At 45.9% G+C, this 20,934-nt stretch overlaps 1 protein-coding gene across 5 annotated transcripts in view; it reads right to left on the reverse strand.

Moving 5' to 3' along the window:
- Positions 1–936: 936 nt before the first annotated feature.
- LOC137420957 (uncharacterized) overlaps positions 937–20,934 on the reverse strand; it is a 41,084-nt gene continuing 21,086 nt past the window's right edge. For 4 of the 5 annotated variants that reach the window (XR_013622444.1, XM_078772150.1, XM_078772152.1 and 1 more), the window contains 2 exons: positions 16,714–16,932; positions 937–2,037 (listed from right to left, as the gene is read on the reverse strand). Coding sequence is in view for 4 of the 5 variants with exons in the window: in XM_078772149.1 (XP_078628275.1) it covers positions 1,709–2,037; positions 16,714–16,932 (548 nt within the window). In the remaining variant the exon portion in view is untranslated. The remainder of the gene's footprint in view (positions 2,038–16,713; positions 16,933–20,934) is intronic. The other variant, XM_078772151.1, reaches the window with a different exon arrangement.

Consider the following 20,934-nt stretch of genomic DNA (forward strand, 5'->3'; position numbering starts at 1 on the left):
GATGCGCGTGCCATACGCGTTGAGTTGATGCCAGCCAATGTTGGTCGGGGGCGCCGCGCACGCCCCGATCGGCATACTTTGGCAAAGTGTCCCTTCCAGCCACAAGAATGACAAGAAACTTCGCGCGCCGGGCACGCAGTACAGAGATGATTTCTATTTCTGCAGAAGAAGGACTTAGCGTTGCTCCCGGCCAAGGTAGTCGCGGCGAGGCTCGTACCTTCGGCTCCGAGCGCCTCCGCCACCTCGGGCTGCGCGTCGGGAACAGCGAACTCCGTTTCAGCTTTGGTCTCGGAGTGCCGCTCTTCAGTGAGCCCCGCTGTGAGGTAAGGCCGACCGTACACCTCAGATTGTGCCTGCGCTTGGTAAAGCACAATAGCTTGATCGAGGGCCTGTTTCAGCGTCAGGTTCGGCTCTTCCAGCAGACGTCGCCGGATGCTAGTAGAGTAAAGTCCAGAAATAAATGCGTCACGCATCAAATCGTTGCACATTTGCTCGTGGGTTCGGGTCTCATGCACACAATCTTTGCCAAGACATCTCAATTCTTGGGCGAAATGAGTGAGGGACTCCGAAGCATCCTGCTTCCTAGAGGTGAGCTGGTACCGCGTGTGAATAACAATCCGCGGTTTGATATAGATGGCGCGCAGCTCAGTCACGGCATCGTTGAATGTCGCACAATGAGATATGTAGTCGTGAACGACGTGGGCCACAAGGGAGTTCAGCACTGCGTGCTTCACATCGTCTGTGATGTCGGTATGCCCTTGCAGGTAGCTGGTCAGCAGACTGAGCCAGTGCTTGAGCTGGCTCGGAGCTTCCACAGTTTTTGGGTCCGCTCCGAACGTGGGCAACTGTAAAAGCTTGTGGGTCATGTTTATCTTGGATGATGGAAGTAGTTCGATACAGATTAAGTGTTGTAAAATAATCAGATCTACAACAGGGTCTCAGAAGGTGAGTTTAATCTGAATCGAACACCAGCAATATCTGAAAGAGAATTAGCAATCATAGGATCAATACATGTCAAGTATATGAGCAAGAAAGAGTATCATAATCAAGCACGCAAGCAAGCGACATGAAAAGTAGTTCCCTTACCATTCTAAGCATACACATGGATAAAGCATGATAAATGTCTCAGGACTGCGCTTCACGTCTCGGAGCTGAGTTCTTATAGTAGCCACGTAGTGGATAGAAGCGGTAATGGCGCCTGGGTTGCAACTTGGATACAATTTCACCACAAGGTTGATACCCCATCTGATGGACAGTGTAAGTCTGTGACAATGCCCTCTTTCCAAAATACTCAGGAGACCATTTATAGTTGTATCAGGAGTCAAATCAAGACTAGGCAGTGCAAAGACACCACATTACCTATGAGCTATCCTGTTAGCCCAATGACAATTTAAGATGAGAAGAGATAAAATCATTTAAAACCAGAAAAATCTGAAAATGGAAGCAGTCTTTTTAAAACAGAGGTTGATGTTGTAATCTGCCCATCAAATTACCTTTATTCTTTTACATTGATCTAAGGTTCATGGAGAAGCTTGCACATGAATCATGTGACAAAGACATGTGTACATCCACATGAATTACAAGGACAGGATTAGAATGGGTGAATACATATAGTCAATGAGATTTGAACCCTAGTTTCCCAACATAATGAGCCAACAACCTAAACAGCAATGCAAACCAAGTAATCTTCCTTTTGTCTCATCATTGTCTATCCTTGAGGAGGCCCTCTCATCATCTTTGTCTTCCAGGCATTATTCACAGTGTACGAGTACCATACAAATCCACAAATTCCAACGTAGCTTGCTAATGCTAGCTTATTCAGCTTCCACTCTGGTTGCAAATAATTTGAAATCAAACTCGCTATCTTTTCAATTGCCCTCCTGTTCTCATTACAGGAGTGAAATCCTGCGTTTTCAGAGAAGAAGCAGTCGCGCGTGTCCAGGACGTTGTTTTGTTGAACATGTGCACAGCTGTGAGGATCCATGTATGCTGTTTGAGGTGGAAAGTGATTCATTACCACCATGATGACCATTTGATCTGTAAAAGGAACAAATGCACTGTTAGACAAGCCACAAACTCTCAATCACGGAAGTGAAAGAAAATGCTGGAAACTCAGAAAGATATGAGTTTGGAGAGAGTTAATGAGGTAAAGGAGGGGTAGAAAAGATCATGGTTGTAGATCATGGGGCGGTATCCCGAGATGGTGCTGATGAGCTGCCTTGAAGCCCTGGAAGGAAGAATGGGATCTATGGAGGGAAGAATGGAATACTTTTGTTTCTTTCCTACCATCTGACACAAAGGGCAGATGCATATTCAGATAAGGTCATCAAAACTGATGGAAGTAATACTACACTTCACCAAGATGTTTCTGCTGCAGCCATGGTTATGCACTCTTTCCTCCAGCTCCTCATATACCGCTTCCTTTTGTCTCTTCACACCGCACTGAAGAGCAACTGCTTGGGTATTCTGTGGTTAGAGTTGTGGCACACATGTCCTAACCACCTCAGCCTGCAGATAATAATAATCTACCAGATAAAAAAGTGTGTTTTTGTACAGATGTCTGTCCCCTTCATAAGGATAGGTTTTAAAGGCCAATCTGTTAGCACGAATGTGTGTTCACTATGATCTATTTTTGAGGACAAAACAAACTTGAAAAACATTTTTCATAAAAGTGTAATTGTCTCTTCTATTGGAATTGTAGACGGTGGCTTGCAAACCGAGCATCAAGGGCGGTGTACAGAAGCGTTTTTTAAAATAACAATAAATACAAGGCTCAGGGAGGTGAATTTCTCTGCACGTGATGTGCAACGCACGTAGAGTAAAATGACTGTTCATTTACATCCGTATGATGTCTAATAAATAAAGAAGATATAAGCACATGTGACACTAGGCCGAGGCTTCGAACTTTTGCACACTCAAGAGCCTACACCGTCGATTAAACTGTTCCTACTCATCATATATGAGTGACTTTTTACTAGTAATATAATAATATGTTCCCTTACAAGGAACTTCCTACAGGAGGAGGCCATTTGGCCCATCAATGCCTGTGCTGTTATTACCAACCTATGGTTGTTTGTTTGTTCTCTGTTGCATGCAAGGCTGCATGGGTGACGTGGTCTAAAAGATGATGAAGAATGTCGGTGGCAGCAGACAAAATTAGTTTTAAAAAATAGCCTTCGGTGTAAAGGGAAGAATCGAACAACGAAAAAGCCTTTACCTCTCCAAAATATTTATATTTAAAAAGTAAGACATAAATGGGCCCTCATATTCAGTATACCACGTACATCAACTTGCCACCACCACCTGACACGACACCAAAAAGCAAATGTGCAATCTAACCTACAGCACCAGTCATTGTGAATCCCAATAATTTCATCAAATACTAATTCAGTGTACTTAGACTCGATCAATATATGGAGCATGCTGGGAGCATGGAAGAGAACATGCATCTCGCACACGTTGCAATGCTGCCAGTGGTATGCACCACAGGGCACTGAAAGGAAGACATCTTTAAGGCAGAAACGGCATGTTCATGAGTGAAGGGAAAATAAACTTTTTTCCATGGTACATTGACTCCTTTAGATCAATTAATTACCTCCGCCACCAAAGGTGGGTGGAGGTTATGTTTTCATCCCTGTCTGTCTGTTTGTCCGTTTGTAAACAAAATATCTCACAAAATTGTGGAACGGATTCGGACGAAATTTGGCAGAGATGTGGCGTATGTGACACGGACAAAATGATTATATTTTGATGAAGATCCGGATCTGGATACTAGAATTTTTGAAGTGATTCTTCACCATTGGGAGAGAGGGCCAAAAACGATACATAGCAGGATATCTCAAAAAGTTGTAGATGGATTCAGACGAAATTTGGTGGAGAGGTTGGGTATGGGACAAGGTCGACATGATTAGAATTTGGTAAAGATTCGGATCTGGATACGATTTTAAAAAAACATTTGAAGTGATTCCTCACCATTGAGATGTGGGGCCTAAAACGATATATATCATGATATCTCAAAACGCTGTGTACGACTTATGTCAAAACTTGGTGGATGAGTTGACTAGGTGACAAAACAAGCCAATTCGATTTTGGTTCAGGTCCAGAAGCAGATCCGGCCTATTTGCGGGATACAAAATAAACTATTCAGCCTGGCAGAGGTATTTCATCCACTGAATTCCTCTCTAGGTCATTTATGCACAGTCTCTTGTCCACTTTGTGTTGTCTAACCACACCAAACAGCAGTTTGACTAATGTACAGCACCCTCCATAAGTATTGGAACAGTGTTGTCAATTTTTTTGCTATTGCTATATATTCAAGAAATTTGGATTTGAGATCAAAAGATGAATATGAGGCAAGACTACAGAAGGTCAGCTATTATTTCTTCGTATTTATATGCTTCTTCTTTTTTTTGCCATTGCAGAACAATAGTAATTTTATGTTTAGGCCCCCAATTTTAGGTAAGCATAAGTATTGGAACAAATGACTGACTGGGGTATCTTGTTCCATTCCATTGATTGTTCACACATAAAAGAGCTGTGAATGTCTTGTCTTGGTTTTATCCTTTGATTTCTTCCTTGGGAGTCAGTCAGTATAACCAACTTGAAGACCAGAGAACTGTCTATGAAAGAAAAGCAAGTAATTTGGAAGCTGAAAGAACAGAATAATTCAAATGGAACCATAGCACAAATTTTGGGCATAGCCAAAACAACAATTTGGAATATCTTGAAAAAGAAAGAAACCACGAGTGTACTTAACAATGGACAACGGCCAGGTCGGCCTAGAAAAACTGCAGTTGATGACAGAAAAATCATCTGCGTTGCAAAGAAAAACCCTAAAACAACTGTCATTGACATCACCAACAACCTCCAGAGTGCAGGGGTGAAAGTATCACAATCTACCGTTCGCAGAAAACTTCAACAGCAGAATTACAAAGGCTACACCACAAGATGCAAATCTCTCATCAACACAAAAAATAGAAAGGCCAGATTAGAATTTGCCAAGAAGTACAGAGGTGAGCCAGTAGAGTTTTGGAACAAAGTTTTATGGACAGATAAGACCAAGATAAACCTTTACCAAAGTGATGGAAAGGTGATAGTGTGGAGAAAGGAAGGAACTGCATATGATCCATAGCATACTACCTCATCTGTGAAGCATGTTGGAGGAAGTGTCATGGCTTGGGCTTCCATGGCTGTCTCTGGAACTGGCTCACTCATCTTTATTGATGATGTAACTAATGATGGCAGCAGCAGAATGAATTCACAAGTGTACAGAAACATTTTGTCTCTCTGTGTACAAGAAAATTCCTCGAAACTCATTGGGCTGCGATACATCGTGAAGCAAGACTATGACCCACAATACACTGTCAACCCAACCAAGGAGTTCATCGTGGGGGAAAGTGGGAGGTTTTCGACTGGTGAAGTCAATCTTCTGATTCAAACACAATGGAGCATGCATTTCACTTGCCGAAGAGGAGACTAAAGTGAGAAACCACCCAAAACAAACAACAACTGAAAATGGCTGCAGTAAAGGCTGGAGAAGCATCTCATAAGAAAATACCAAGAGTTTGGTGATGTCACTGGGTCACAGGTTCAGTGCAATTATTGATACATTGATACTATATACTGTATATATATATATATATATATATATATATATATATATATATATATATAATTCCAGCAATCTCTGTGTGTGTGTGTGTGTGTGTGTGTGTCTGTGTGTCTGTGTGTCTGTGTGTGTGTTTGTTTGTTTGTCTGTGACCGCTGTTTCTCGACAACCACGGGTCCGATATACTTTAAACTTGCCAGGTATATTGCTGGGGACCCGAGGATGTGCCTTTTCAAGGTTTCATATTAATCGGACAAGTAGTTACCGAGCTATGTCCAAAAAACGATTCAACCAATCAGAGAGCAGCGAGCTATCACGTGTGCCGAACGTGCCGAACAGACTCTGCCTCGGACGGCACATTTGAGAGCGTATTCATTTATTTCACGTTGGCAAACTATGTTGGCGTTAAACTATGTTTTAAAACTAATTAAAACTAATTTGCGATTCTTTCGCTTTCCTGCGCCTTTGTGCACGCTATGGCGATTTCTTTACCAAACTCCGCAAGCCGTTCGCTTTGGACCAAACCATTTCATATAAATAGAGGGGGGGGGATTGTCACCGTACTCGCAAGCCGTTCGCTTTGGACCAAACCATTTCATGTAAATAGAGGGGGGGGGGATTGTCACCGTACTCGCAAGCCGTTCGCTTTGGACCAAACCATTTCATGTAAATAGAGGGGGGGGATATAATTTTAGATATATATATAGTACGGGCATGCCCTAGTATATATAATTCCAGTAATCTCTGTATGTCTGTGTGTATGTCTGTGACCGCTGTTTCTCAACAACCACGGGTCCGATATACTTGAAACTTGCCAGGTATATTGCTGGGGACCTGAGGATGTGCCTTTTCAAGGTTTCATATTAATCGGAGAAGTAGTTACCGAGCTATGGCGATTTAGCCGTTCGCCGTTCGCTTTGGCTTTGCGAATGGACCAAACCATTCATGTAAATAGAGGGGGGGGGGGGTTCTGTGGTCGTTCGCTTTGGCTTTGCGAATGGACCAAACCATTTCATGTAAATAGAGGGGGGGGGGGTTCTGTGGTCGTTACTGCCACGCGGTTTGGAATGTTTTTCCGAACGGGCACCCACGTACGGGCACGTCCTAGTATATACAACAACACACAACATGCATTTTAAAGGCCATTTTCCCTGCTAGAGCGGGGGTTAGCCTTGCGGTCCCCATGACAATCTTCTCCATTTTGCCCTATTTTCTGCATCTCTCCTTGTTAACCCCCATGCCCGCATTTCTTCTTCCACCATCCTTAGCCCAGTCTTTCTCGGTCTTCCCTGTCCTCTACTTCCTTCTACATTCATTTCCATCACTCTTCTCAACCAGTCACTTTCGTCCTTCCTCAACACATGACCAAACCATCTCAACCTGTTCATCTTCACAGCATCAATCACAGGCTCTATTCCCATCATCTTTCGCAATTCATCATTTGTCTTCCTCTCTCTCAACGATACTCCGCACATTCATCGAACCATTCACATTTCCACCCTTTCCAACCTTCGTTGCTGCTCTACGTTCATTACCCATGTCTCGCTCCCATAAATCATAATACTTCTCACACATGCAGCATACACCTTTCCCTTCAGCTTAAACGACACTCCCCTCCTCATCAGCACGCCACTCAGTTCCCGAAACTTCTCCCATGCACATCTCACTCTAGCAACCGTTGCCGAGTCTGATCCACCTTCTCCATTCAGCATGTCTCCGAGGTAGCAAAATGTTTTCACACCTTCCAGCTTCATGCCGTCTCCAAGATCCAACTCAACATTTCGTCCATCTGCAGCTCCCTCTGTGCACACCTTACATTTGAATGTAGCTGCCAAACTGGTTAATGACCCTCTCAGACCACTACATTTTTGATGAACCCACTCAGCGCACATTGTACATTGAATGGAGTTCACTCCGACACCCTTCCTACACACAGCACAGGGCCACTTCCCGGTTCTTTCCACCTCACCACATGCTTTACCACTTGCCATCACCTTCGTCTTTCCGATATTCACCTTCAGACCTTTTGTCTCCATACATTCCTTCCACTTGTTCATCTTTTCCTTCAGTCCATCCATACTTTCCGCAATCAACACCAGATCATCTGCATACAACAACTCCCACGGTAAACCCTCCTTTACGTTCTGAGCCAGCACCTCCATCACAGCTACAAATAGTAGTGGACTTAGTACCGACCCCTGATGCACTCCCACCTTCACCTCAAACTCACCACTGTTCCCGTCCTTCGTCCTTACAGCTGTGCGCGCTCTTTTGTAATAACAAGGAGGACATCGGGAAGTTGTGGGTGGTCCATCGTTGCACAATCCCGTGCATTATCAAAAGCTGCAGACTGCACACAAAATTCATTGACTCATTTTGTGTGGTAGAAAATGTGAATAGATTCTGTTTTCTCAAATGTATCTTTAAAAAAAAAAAAACACCTTTAGAGGCCATTTTCCCCCGCAAAGCGGTACCAGCGGTACCAGTATCTATCTATAATTCCAGTACATGCCCGTACTATATCTATATCTAAAATTATATCCCCCCCCTCTATTTACATGAAATGGTTTGGTCCAAAGCGAACGGCTTGCGAGTGGTGACAATCCCCCCCCTCTATTTACATGCAATGGTTTGGTCCAAAGCGAACGGCTTCCGGAGTTTGGTAAAGAAATCGCCATCGCGTGCACAAACGCGCAGGAAAGCGAATGAATCGCAAATTCGTTTTTATTAGTTGTAAAACATAGTTTAACGCCAACATAGTTTGCAAACGTGAAATAAATGAATACGCTCTCAAATGTGCCATCCGAGGCAGAGTGTGCCCGCCACGTTCGGCACACGCGATCGTTCGCTGCTCTCTGATTGGTTGAATCGTTTTTTGGACATAGCTCGGTAAGTAATTGTCCGATTAATATGAAACCTTGAAAAGGCACATCCTCGGGTCCCCAGCAATATACCTGGCAAGTTAAAAGTATATCGGACCCGTGGTTGTCGAGAAACAGCGGTCACAGACAAACAAACGTACAGACAGACAGACAGAGATTACTGGAATTATAGATAGATAATAATAATAATTCATTTATTTTGTATAGCGCTTTTCCAGAAGCCCAAAGGCGCTTGTACATTGCCATCACTACTCTGATCAACCATTCCTCCACTCCTAACTTCCTCAATGCCCATGTCAATACTTTGCGTGGAACCCCATCGAATGCTTTCTCCAGATCAACAAACCCAAGAAATAACTTCTTCCTCTTCTCCATGTACTTCTCCTGCAACTGCCTCACAATGAAAAGCGCGTCTGTCGTTCCTCTTCCTGGCATAAATCCAAACTGCATTTTGTTGATCTTCACTTTCTTCCTTATCCTCCTCTCCAACACCCTTTCCAATACCTTCATTCCATGCTCCAATAACTTTATCGCTCGGTACGAGCCACACTCCAGAGGGGCACCTTTCCCCTTGTATAGAGGGACGAGGGTACTCAGTTCCCAATCCACTGGAATGCGGCCTTCTTTCACCACCAGATTACAGATCTCTGTCATTCTCTTCACACCCTAACTTCCTGCTGCCTTCAACATATCTCCCACAACTCCCGTCGGCCATCCCGCTTTTCTACTCTTCATTGCTCTTATCGCTTCCTCAACTTCCTTCTCAGTTATCTTCTCTGCCGGTCCTAAAACTGGGTTACTCTCGATGTTGCCATCCCATTTATTCTCTGTATTCAACAGCATTTCCATATATCTTTTGCATCTTCCTTTAATTCCATCTGGGTCCACAACGATTTGTCCCACTTCATCCTTCAAGCAACTCACCCCCATCACATCACACCTCTCTTTCGCTATCTGCTTTGCAATCCTGAATACCGCTCTCTGACCCTCTTCCGAATCCAAGCGTTCTCCGAACATTTTCCTACTTGCCTCCTGTGCCTTTGCTACCTCTTTCTTTGCAGCCTTCTTGGCTGCCTTATAACTTTCATGCTCTGCTGTTTCTGCTCCTGTACCCTTCGCCTTCTGCCACTCCTTGAACTTCTTCCTCTTCTCGTTAATCCTCTTTCCAACTTCATCACCCCACCACCATGTTCGTATATATATATATATATATATATATATATATATTAATATATATATATATATTGTTGCGGATATGGGATTTACATCCATCCATATCCGCTTGTAAATATTCCCCAATTTCCTCATCCTTCCCAACTATCCCCAATCCCCCATTCCCTAGTCCCATTTCCTGTAAACAACACTCTGTAGACCCGACCTCCCCCTATTTCCCCCATTAAATGTCGCATCCAGGTCCACCGCATCTCACGTAGACAACTATAGGACATCTTGCTAGTTATTCTTAGTCTATGTCAGTTAAGGACTCGTTTCCATTAATTCTGACTCTTCGTTGCACCAGAATGTGATTGTATGGCACCGTTAGGAAGTTTAGGACCTCCCAATACCTCCCCGCAGCTCTTCCTCATGGTTCAACAACAACAACAACAACAACAACAACAGCGGCGGCGGCGCGGGGAGTGTGCGTCCTCACTCCGGCTTGGTTGGTAGGGGGTGTTGAAAGGGCACCAAGCCTTTCCAACGAGCCGCCATCGAGCATGTGCTCGACGGGGTTACCACGTAGGGGCTCGCTGTCAGCTCCTCGTCAAGGGCGGAGCCCGGTAACCCCCCACACCCAATAGAAGCGGCGGACCGATTCCGTCTGGGGCGGAGCCAACGAGCCGAGGGTGTGTCACTCCCCGCTGAGCATGCGCAGGAAGAGGGAGGTGACGTCAGATGCGCCCTCAGCTTGGAAAGAGAAGGACGCCACCTCCGAGCGCTGCAATACCTCCCCGCATCTCTGGACTGGACCGTGCGTGATTCTGCCCCTGAGCCAAGGTGCACCTTGTGCTATCGACTGCCTGTCCTTCCCTGCCATCAATCCCTGTGTAAGTCAGTCTTGTTCCGTTTGTCTGTGGTCTGTCTGGGATAGATAAGATTGTGTCTAAGTGCCTATCTCTTCTGTGCTTTACCTCATACCTTGTAATCTACCCCTTCTCTCCACCACCAATTATATCCTCCTCCGGAGGTCTTGAGAACTGTACCCCTTGTGTCGTTTCATTTATCCCAGCCGTTGTGTCCTTTCCTTCATTGATTTAGCGTAGCGCGACTTGGTCAACGTCGGGTGTAATCGGGTAATCGGGTAAACTGTGCGAACACGGCGGCCATTCCGCTCGGCCCATCATAACATCTTAAGCCGTGTCCGTAACAACTGGTGTTGAGGAGTGGGATCGGACCCGAAGCGCGCTTAACGCGCTCAAAATTACAAGCAGTGTGAAATTTGTTTTGTTTTAAAATAAAAACCCGAATTTTGAAAGTCGCGCTATGGCAGATCAAGACGGCTGGGTTCCGGTAGAGGAGAGTGAGGCAGGGTCGATCTAGGACCAAATTGAGGGACAAGAGGAGAGCGAAGCAGTGAGGGCGGCAGGTTCGCAAAATGGCGTCCTCACGCACGAGGTTACGGGCGCGCAAAATGGCGCCTCGCACATGGCCACGGCGACCGCGCCCGCGACCGTAGCAGCGCCGTTGGTGGATTCGAACCTTTTTTTCCTGCAAATGAGGGCCCTTATGGGACAAATGGGAGACCAAATTGGAGGTTTGAAAAACAGTATAGAGGCTCAGAGTGAGCAAATGGGGGTAATGGGGTCCAATAGCAAGAAATTGAGGGAGGACATGGGGGCCAATATCCAACGGTTAGAACAAAGGATGGGGGCCCAGATCGGAGGATTAGGGAGTAGAATAGAGGGATTAGACAATAGATTAGGGGAAATACAGGAGGGGTTAATGGGGGTATAAAACAGAATGGCCGTGCAGGAGAATCAAATGGAAGGGATGAAAAAGGGGTTAGAGGGGTTAGAAAACAGTATGGAAGGCAAATTGAGGGACATGAGGGACCAAGCGGAAAGGGAAGTTAAACAAATGGGGCAGCAGATAGAGGGGGTCAGAATGGGGGTAGAAACTAAATTGGATGCTCACAGGGAGGAAATGGAGCAGATGAGGGTGGCATCTGGGCAGGAGATGCAAGTGATGGGAGAGGAGATCAGAAGAGGTGTGAGTGAGGAGGTCGGAGGAGTGCGCGAGGAGGTGAGGCACTGTAAGGAGTGCATGGAGCAGGAGGTGAGAAAGGGGACTGTAAAATTGCAAGGTGGTATAGAGGAGTTGACGCTGGGAGTAGAACAACTGACAGTGGGACAAAAGGAGTTGGGGGACCAGGTAAAGAAGAACACAGCGGTAATAGAGGGTTTAAAATCGACACAGAAGGAGATGAAAAAGGACGTAGGGGTAATTAAAAAAGAGTGTCAGACGGTACATGAGGACCTGACGAGGAAAATGAACAAGGTGGTAGAGGTGATGGAGGTTAAAGAGCGGGAGGTGCGGGAGCACATAGAAAAAAATAAGGTGGAGTTAGAGGAAGAACTTAAGGGGGCGCACGAGGAGATGAAGGAGGTGAAGCAGAAATTAGAAGAAGTGGAAGAAGGGGTGAGCGAAATTAAGAAGCGACGGAGAGAGGATAAGAAAGAGATAAAGGAGGAAGTAAAATAATTGGTCCAAAGTCTGTGTTCGGATCGTGATGATGTGCTCATCAACCGGATGAGGGATTCGCAGGTGATGGAGGAGAAGCGAAGAGAAAGAGGACCCGGTGTAAGTGGTGACCAATATGGTCGTGCGTATGATGCGCCAGGTGATTTAATAAGCTTGGGGGTCGAGATAGACCCGGATGTTCGTGAGAGGCCAAGAGTGAGGTGTATGGCTGGTCCGGAGGGTATGGAACGAGGGTGCGAGCAAGAGGGTCCGGTGATGGGAGAGGTGCGAGGTGTGAGTGAGCAAGGTTGTGGTGGTATGGAATGGGTAGCGGGTTGCGGAAGTGTGACCCATGCATCGACACCAACAGGGGTAGTTTTTAGAGGGACAGGGGAGGCACGAGAGCCCCTTGGGGGTAATGTACTGTGGGGGCCCGGCCGGTTCGGTCCCGCGCTGACCCCGCAAGGGGCGACGCATGGGGTCCGGCAGGCGGGCAACGACTCACATACGAGGTGGTCCCACAAGGTCCCACTCGCGCCGTATGACGGTGGGTAAGGGTGGCATCCCTGTTACCCTTCCCATGACTGGGGCAAATGCGCTATAGATTATGGGGTGTATGGCAGTGAAAACTAGCCCGGGTGGGTTAGGATATTGTGTGTAGGGATCTAGCGAAGATGACATTAGGTAACGTTAAGATTAGTTAGTGACTGATACCTGTAGTGGGGACGCAGGTAGATTAGTATGGATGATAATGACGAGGGAGCGCAATAGTTTAAAGGGACGACTGGGAAGCGCAAGTTTCAGAGGGGAGTAGTTAGATGAGATGATGCTGTGTGAGAACTGGACAGGTGTGTGGAGCAGTGTATGAGTAGGGAGTGTTGTGGATCAGCGCGAATGCGCTTGGGGGAGAGAAGGGTGCAGGCGGCACCAAGTATGAGAGCACAGGTGTGCAAGTGCAGGTGTGTGGAATATATGGAGCAGGGAATGAGTGATGTGGAGAGAGTTGGAGTAAGTGGTACGGAGTGGTGTGCATGGTGCGAAGGTGTGGATGGGGGAAGAGTGGACCCCTTTCACGAGTACCCGGGGCGGGTAGTGTATGTGTTAGGTAGAGGGTATAGGTAAATTGTGGTTGGATATTGGCATTTGTGGTGTGGTTGCAGAATGGTATTGTGGATGGGTGCATTAGTGTTGTGGAAATGGCTGGGCGTGTAGCCTGTTAGTGTGTGTAGTTGGTTTGGGCACTCCACCACTGTGAGGATGTCGGCCAGGTGAGGCCGCAGGTGGGCTCTGGGAACCGTTAGTGTCAGTGGGTGCCTGAGGATCCCGGGTGTGGATCGGGCAGCCCGTGCCAGAGAGGGCACTGAGGGGGTGAGAGTGCGAGAGGGCCTTCCCCAGTTAGTTAGGTTAGGGTGAGGAGCAGGTAAGCTCGGGTGGCAACTACAGTGGTGGAGGTGTGCAGGTGGGTAGACCTGCTGGGAGAGCTACACGTCACAGCCCAGAAATTGTGCGAGGGCACCGGGAGATGAATCGGGGGAGTGAGACCCCAAATTGAGAAGCACCACAGTTTGGGCAATGGGAATTGGTTTTTAGAACCCATAGTGTAAGTTGGCCAATGGATTGGCAGGGAAAGACCCCGGGTAATGTAAAGTTGTTAAAGTCATTTAGGAAATAGTTAGGATTGATGAACCTGTCGCACCATACGCAGCCACTTACCTGAGGTGATGATGATGACTCCACACCTGTGTTTTCTTTGTTTTGTGTTGCAGGAAGGGAGAATTGCTGTGTGGATTTGTGAGACGCATCACGACGTGGATGAGACATTGGGGTGATTCCATCTCTCCCTCCTTAGGAGGGACTGATGATGAATTGGTGATGGCAAATTTTGATGTTGAGTTGGAGATGGCAAATTTTGATGAGAGTTGGAAATGGCAAATTTGATTGGTTAGGAGGGAGAGAAGACGAATTTGGTTTATGGGAGGAACGGGGAAGACAGTAGGGACGTTTGTTGATGTGTAAAGTAGATGTTTATGGGTAGTGTTGTGTTTTGTGGATACAGTAAGGGGTAAGGGAGGGGCAATGTAGGTTACCTGGTGGGGGGGGGGGGCGTACGGTAGGAACGTACCTGTCTCACCTGGTTCCCATGTGCCCCCAGTGTGCATTACCTTGTATTGCGTGCACTTTTGCGCCCTTACCACCTTACTCACTTGTTTTCTTTTGTCTCCCGCCTCCGAGGATCTGGCTTAGGGGCAGAGAGAGAGGAGAGAGAGGTGCTGGCTCCGCAGTTGTGGGCCTGTACTTTCGCTGCTTGCTGCCTGGATCGATACACCATATGGACCGCAATTTTTGTGGCCGCCCACCATGGACCGCAGTTCTTTTGCGGGCAAGCACCACCCATTGATGGACCTCTGGGTCAACGTGGCACCTATGCCATACAGGTGAACCACTTATAGTTGGCCCCCCTGACGGCCACAATTTAGAAATGAACGCGGTTGGCGCCTTTCTTTATTTCTAAGGAAGCCAGAAGGCCAAGTGCTCCATGAAGGCAAGACCAGCGGCAGAACATTGGCCGGCTGCGACACCACCGGTGACCATGGATACTTAATTGTGCATTATTGTTGAACACTTTATTGGTGCACCGGATGGTGCTGACTGTGTGTATGGGGTGGTGCTTTTGGTGCTTGGATGGGGTGCTCTGCACATTATTAAAGGCCGTAGGGCCACAGGGCACTCGTGGGTTGGTGTATCGATGCTGGCATGCGTGCTCTCTCTATGCATAACATCTGCATGTGTTCCTCAAAGAACAGGTCCTGGATCGTAGTGTAAATATCAGTGTAGTCTTGTATAAATGATGCTCCCTACCGGCTGTATGTTTAGTTTGAGGATTCTTTCCGCGATTCGGTTATCCTGTGGGTGTGTTTCTGTGAGGAGAAGGGTGCAACGTCGCAGGGGGACATATTTACTCATTTGTGAACATCTGTAAAACTGTCGCACTCAGGGTTGAGTTAATAGTAGAGGGAACTACATCTGAGTGCCACACTAACGTAGGTAAAAAATTATCGGGTCGGGACGCCCCGAGGTAGAGAAGGGTGCAATGTTGCGGATATGGGATTTACATCCATCCATATCCGCTTGTAAATATTCCCCTATTTCCTCATCCTTCCCAACTATCCCCAATCCCCCATTCCCTAGTCCCATTTCCTGTAAACAACACTCTGTAGACCCGACCTCCCCCTATTTCCCCCATTAAATGTCGCATCCAGGTCCACCGCATCTGACGTAGACAACTATAGGACATCTTGCTAGTTATTCTTAGTCTATGTCAGTTAAGGACTCGTTTCCATTAATTCTGACTCTTCGTTGCACCAGAATGTGATTGTATGGCACCGTTAGGAAGTTTAGGACCTCCCAATACCTCCCCGCAGCTCTTCCTCACGGTTCAACAACAACAACAACAACAACAACAGCGGCGGCGGCGCGGGGAGTGTGCGTCCTCACTCCGGCTTGGTTGGTAGGGGGTGTTGAAAGGGCACCAAGCCTTTCCAACGAGCCGCCATCGAGCATGTGCTCGACGGGGTTACCACGTAGGGGATCGCTGTCAGCTCCTCGTCAAGGGCGGAGCCCGGTAACCCCCCGCACCCAATAGAAGCGGCGGACCGATTCCGTCTGGGGCGGAGCCAACGAGCCGAGGGTGTGTCACTCCCTGCTGAGCATGCGCAGGAAGAGGGAGGTGACGTCAGATGCGCCCTCAGCTTGGAAAGAGAAGGACGCCACCTCCGAGCGCTGCAATACCTCCCCGCATCTCTGGACTGGACCGTGCGTGATTCTGCCCCTGAGCCAAGGTGCACCTTGTGCTATCGACTGCCTGTCCTTCCCTGCCATCAATCCCTGTGTAAGTCAGTCTTGTTCCGTTTGTCTGTGGTCTGTCTGGGATAGATAAGATTGTGTCTAAGTGCCTATCTCTTCTGTGCTTTACCTCATACCTTGTAATCTACCCCTTCTCTCCACCACCAATTATATCCTCCTCCGGAGGTCTTGAGAACTGTACCCCCTTGTGTCGTTTCATTTATCCCAGCCGTTGTGTCCTTTCCTTCATTGATTTAGCGTAGCGCGACTTGGTCAACGTCGGGTGTAATCGGGTAATCGGGTAAACTGTGCGAACACGGCGGCCATTCCGCTCGGCCCATCATAACATCTTAAGCCGTGTCCGTAACAATATATATAATATAACAGATACAACTATTATGTTACTTTAATTTACATTTAAGATAATCTGTTCCAATACTTGTGCTTACCTAAAATGGGGGGCTGAACATCCAAGGTGCGATTGTTCTACAATGGTAAAACATGTATACATATAAATACCAAGAAATAATAGCTGACCTTCTGTTCTCTTGCCTCATATTTATCTTTTGATTTCAAATAACCAAATTTCTTGAGTCTAGCAATAAAAACAAATTTCTCTTCACTGTACCAATACTTACTGTATGGAGGGGTACTGTATATATCGTTTTATTTTCTACTTTAAACAATGTTTGCATCACTCACTTCCACATATTGATTCACAATTTCTGAGTGCAGCTGCAGCATCAGTTCCCACTCGTGTTGAGGTCACACAAAACACAAGGACTGGAAGATCAAATGATCTCGTTTGCTGTACGGGCTCCGGGTGCAGATTCGCTGAACACTCGGCAGAAAGCTTCGTCATAAACTGGATCTCCGACCCAAATGTAATTCCATGGACGTAGTAGGGCAAAGATATTTGAGCTGAAAATAAACAGGTGGATTAATAGAGACACAACATTCAAATGTTTTTTTTTTGGTCCTCATAAGTCCTATTTAGTTTGCAAGGAACTCGAGATAGTGACAGCAAAATGTCAACAAGATATCAAGGCCAGTGCTCACCCAAACAATCCTCATTGGCAAAAATATGAGTTGGAAAACCTAAAACAAAATGATGCAACAATTTCTTCTCTATTACCTTGTTCCACAAGTCAGTAACTCGCACATTAACAAAAGGAATAACATTTATTTGTTTGTAGACAAAATCCAAAAGAGCGAGGAGTCAGATGGTAAAAGGTCCGTGCAATAGGGCAGCAAATGGACAACAAAGGAAAGAGCAGAGGAGGGTAGAAAAACATCATAATAACTTGCCAGTACTAGGGTTCGTTTATAGGTGGAGGTAAATAGGTGGAGACCGCAAATCACAGATAGGAATGGGGGATGATATTAGATGGTGGTGTATCATTTGCATGAAGCTCTGGAGGAAAGAGTGCAATCTAACCTCAGGTAGTTGCACAAACGGGAGAAAGGAGGAACAAATTGAGGAGGTGTGCAGTAAGCTTAGATTTTGCAAATTTAACCAGGTGGAGGTTACTGGAAGAGCACGTGCATCCTGGAGAATCTGGGGCTGAGAGAGCAGAGGGAGAAATACCATGAGAGGCAGAAACGCCATTGACCTGTCTCCAATGTGAGTGCAACAGGCCTTTGCTTCCACATCATCACTGGAGATTCCAATAATGTTGAGAGCTCTCGGTGACAGAATTATAGAAAAACAGATGTGATGTTGCGGTGCCAGCCCATAATGGAAAGCAGTAATCCATTGAGCTACAAAGGCATGGTAGGCTGTGAGTAGTTCTGATTTTTCAAGGAATGACTTGGAATGATGGAGGATGCCAACTCCGCAGCTGGCATTGGACATTAACTTTGCAATATGATTGGCCAACGAAAACACGTGCCTGATGATATGGCCTAGATGTTGAAGAGACTGAAACTCTTTCAGTGGCTGACCATGTTTATTGAAAGGTCGTTCGTTTGACAATCCTTCTGGAGTGACGGGGTGGGACTCACCAGCACTGAAAGACATATTCCATTTGTCAGACCAGCATCTAATTACTGTGAGATCAGCACAGGGAGAGACAGAGGGAGACACAGAGAGAGATAGAGAGACAGAGGGAGACACAGAGAGAGAGATAGAGAGACAGAGGGAGACACAGAGAGAGATATATATAGAGAGACAGAGGGAGACAGAGAGAGAGAGATAGAGAGACAGAGGGAGACACAGAGAGAGAGATAGAGAGACAGAGGGAGACAGAGAGAGAGATAGAGAGACAGAGGGAGACACAGAGAGAGAGATAGAGAGACAGAGGGAGACACAGAGAGAGAGATAGAGAGAGAGACAGAGAGACAGAGAGACAGAGAGACAGAGAGAGAGAGAGAGAGAGAGAGAGAGAGAGAGAGAGAGAGAGGGAGAGAGAGAGAGAGAGGGAGAGAGAGAGAGAGAGAGAGAGAGAGAGGGAGGGAGAGAGAGACAGACGCAGCGAGACGCAGCTGCTGTTTGCTTGTCAGTGGAATGGGGGTACTGTACGACACAATGTGGAGTTGTCAGCAGAAAGAAAGAGAGAGTTCTCCAGAGTATCTGATAAGTCGTTTATGTGTATGAGAAACAAGGTGGGGCCCAATAAACTGCCTCAGGGAACTGCAGGCTCCACCGGGAGAATGAAGAAGGGAGTTCCATTGATGAACACGTTGATTGGATGAGTGGAGGAGGTTATAAATCTAAGAATGAAAGTGGCCTTCTATGTCACAGGCAGAAAACTTGGCAAACAAAGGAGGATGCCAGACAGTGTAAAATGCCTGAGATATGTACAAGGACTTCTTGTTTGAGAATTAGGGTCTCCATCCATTTCTGGGAGAGGAGCAGAAGTATCTTCAGAGTTGAGTGACTGGGAGGGAATCAAAAACTAATACTCAGAGATCAGAGTGTTTGACAACAGGAAAGACTTGACTTCAGCAACAATGATGGATTGCGATGGCTTTGCTTATAAGTGGAAGTGCATGAAATGGTCTGTCGTTCACAGGATTTGCATGGGTGTCACGTAATCTATGGAATGACTAGATTTTCCATACTCAGCAGTATTCAGTGACTGAATATTCGACTACTACCAATAATACTACAACTACTACAACAACAGATACTACTACTACAACTAATACCTATGGTGTTGGTATTAGTGTCATGGTGTTCTTCGTGTTGCACATGGACTAACTAGAGTGCGATCTTTAACATTAGCCAAATAATGGGCATATTTACAGGGGATTATTTATAAGGGAATTACTACAAATATTTACATGTGAAGAGTTCTCAAAACCGCAACAATACTTTTTTAAAAGGCTATCAATTAAGCTCAATCAATTAATCCCTATCTCAAACAATTGTTGTGTTTAAATGCATGTACATGTATAACACACATAATCCTGTCATCTAAGAAACTCGGTTTGTGCTTGGATGGGAGATGTGTGCATGGGAGTGGGAGGCTGAGTGTTGTTCGCTTGGCGCGGCAGAGACAGACACACACCTGTGTCAAGAGACAGACACAGACTGGCACGGATCGACAGACACATACACAGACTCGCACGGCAGACACAGACACAGACCGGCGCAACAGAGACAGACCGGCGCAACAGAGACAGAAGACACAGACAGACCGGCTTGGCAGACAGACACCCACAGGCACGGCAGAGACAGTGCATGTATGCATGTGTGTGTGTGTGTATGCCTGTGTTTGTGTGTGTGTTTATGTGTGTATGTGTGTGTCTGTGTGTGTGTGTGTGTGTGTGTGTGCATGTCTGTGTGCGTTTATATGTGTGTATATGTGTGTTTATGTGTGTGCCTGTGTGTATGTGTGTGTGTGTGTATGGCTGTGTTTATGCGTGTGTGTGTGTGTGTTTATGTGTGTGTGTGTGTATGTGTCTGTGTTTTTTGTGGGGTAAAATGAGCGTATCTTTCATTAAAACAGCTGTTCACTACCATCTCTTATCTTCCCCCATCCAAAATCTTGATCTTTTCTACCCCCGTTAATACATCCCAAATCCACCCTCTTTGAATCTCCGACTTCATTCCGGAAATTCCTAGCAATGTCCATTTGTTATATTCTGTGTACCACTCGCCCCCCCCCCCCCCCACCCCCTCCCTCTCCAACAACCTCCAGCCCTCTCCCTTCCAGAGATCTCCCGATGTCCCTGTTCTCTACTGTTGTGTTCGTGTGTTTCCCTCTCTCTGCCCCTCTTGTCTCCCGCTCCCTTCATTTTATGTTTTGTGTGTCTGTTTGTCTTTTTTTGTGTTTAATGCGTTAGCTCTTACACGAGCCTCGACTTTGTATACAAAAAAAATAAATATATATACAACTACTACTACGAGAGCAACTACTACAACAACTCCTTCTACTAATAAAACTATGACTACCACTACAGCTACTGCTTATACTACTACTATAACTACTACTAATAATACTACAACTACTACTACTAATACGACTACTACTACAACTACTACTAATAAGACTACAACAACTACGACTAGAGCAACTACTACAACAACTACTTATATTACTACATCTACTACTTATACTACTACTATAACTACTACTACTAATAATACTACAACTACTACTACTAGAACAACTACTACTAGAGCAACTACTACAACAACTACTTCTACTACTAAATCTACGACTACCACTACAGCTACTACTTGTACTACAACTATAACTACTACTAATAATTCTACAACTACTACTACTAGAACAACTACTACTACAACTACTACTACTAATACGACTACTACTACAACTACTACTAATAATACTACAACAACTACTACTAGAGCAACTACTACAACAACTACTTCTACTACTAAATCTATGACTACCACTACAGCTACTACTTATACTACTACTATAACTACTACTAATAATACTACTACTACTA

The sequence above is a fragment of the Myxine glutinosa genome, chromosome 2 (assembly GCF_964187855.1).
Source record: "Myxine glutinosa chromosome 2, kmMyxGlut1.1, whole genome shotgun sequence".
In the NCBI taxonomy this organism is placed as follows: Eukaryota; Metazoa; Chordata; class Myxini; order Myxiniformes; family Myxinidae; genus Myxine; species Myxine glutinosa.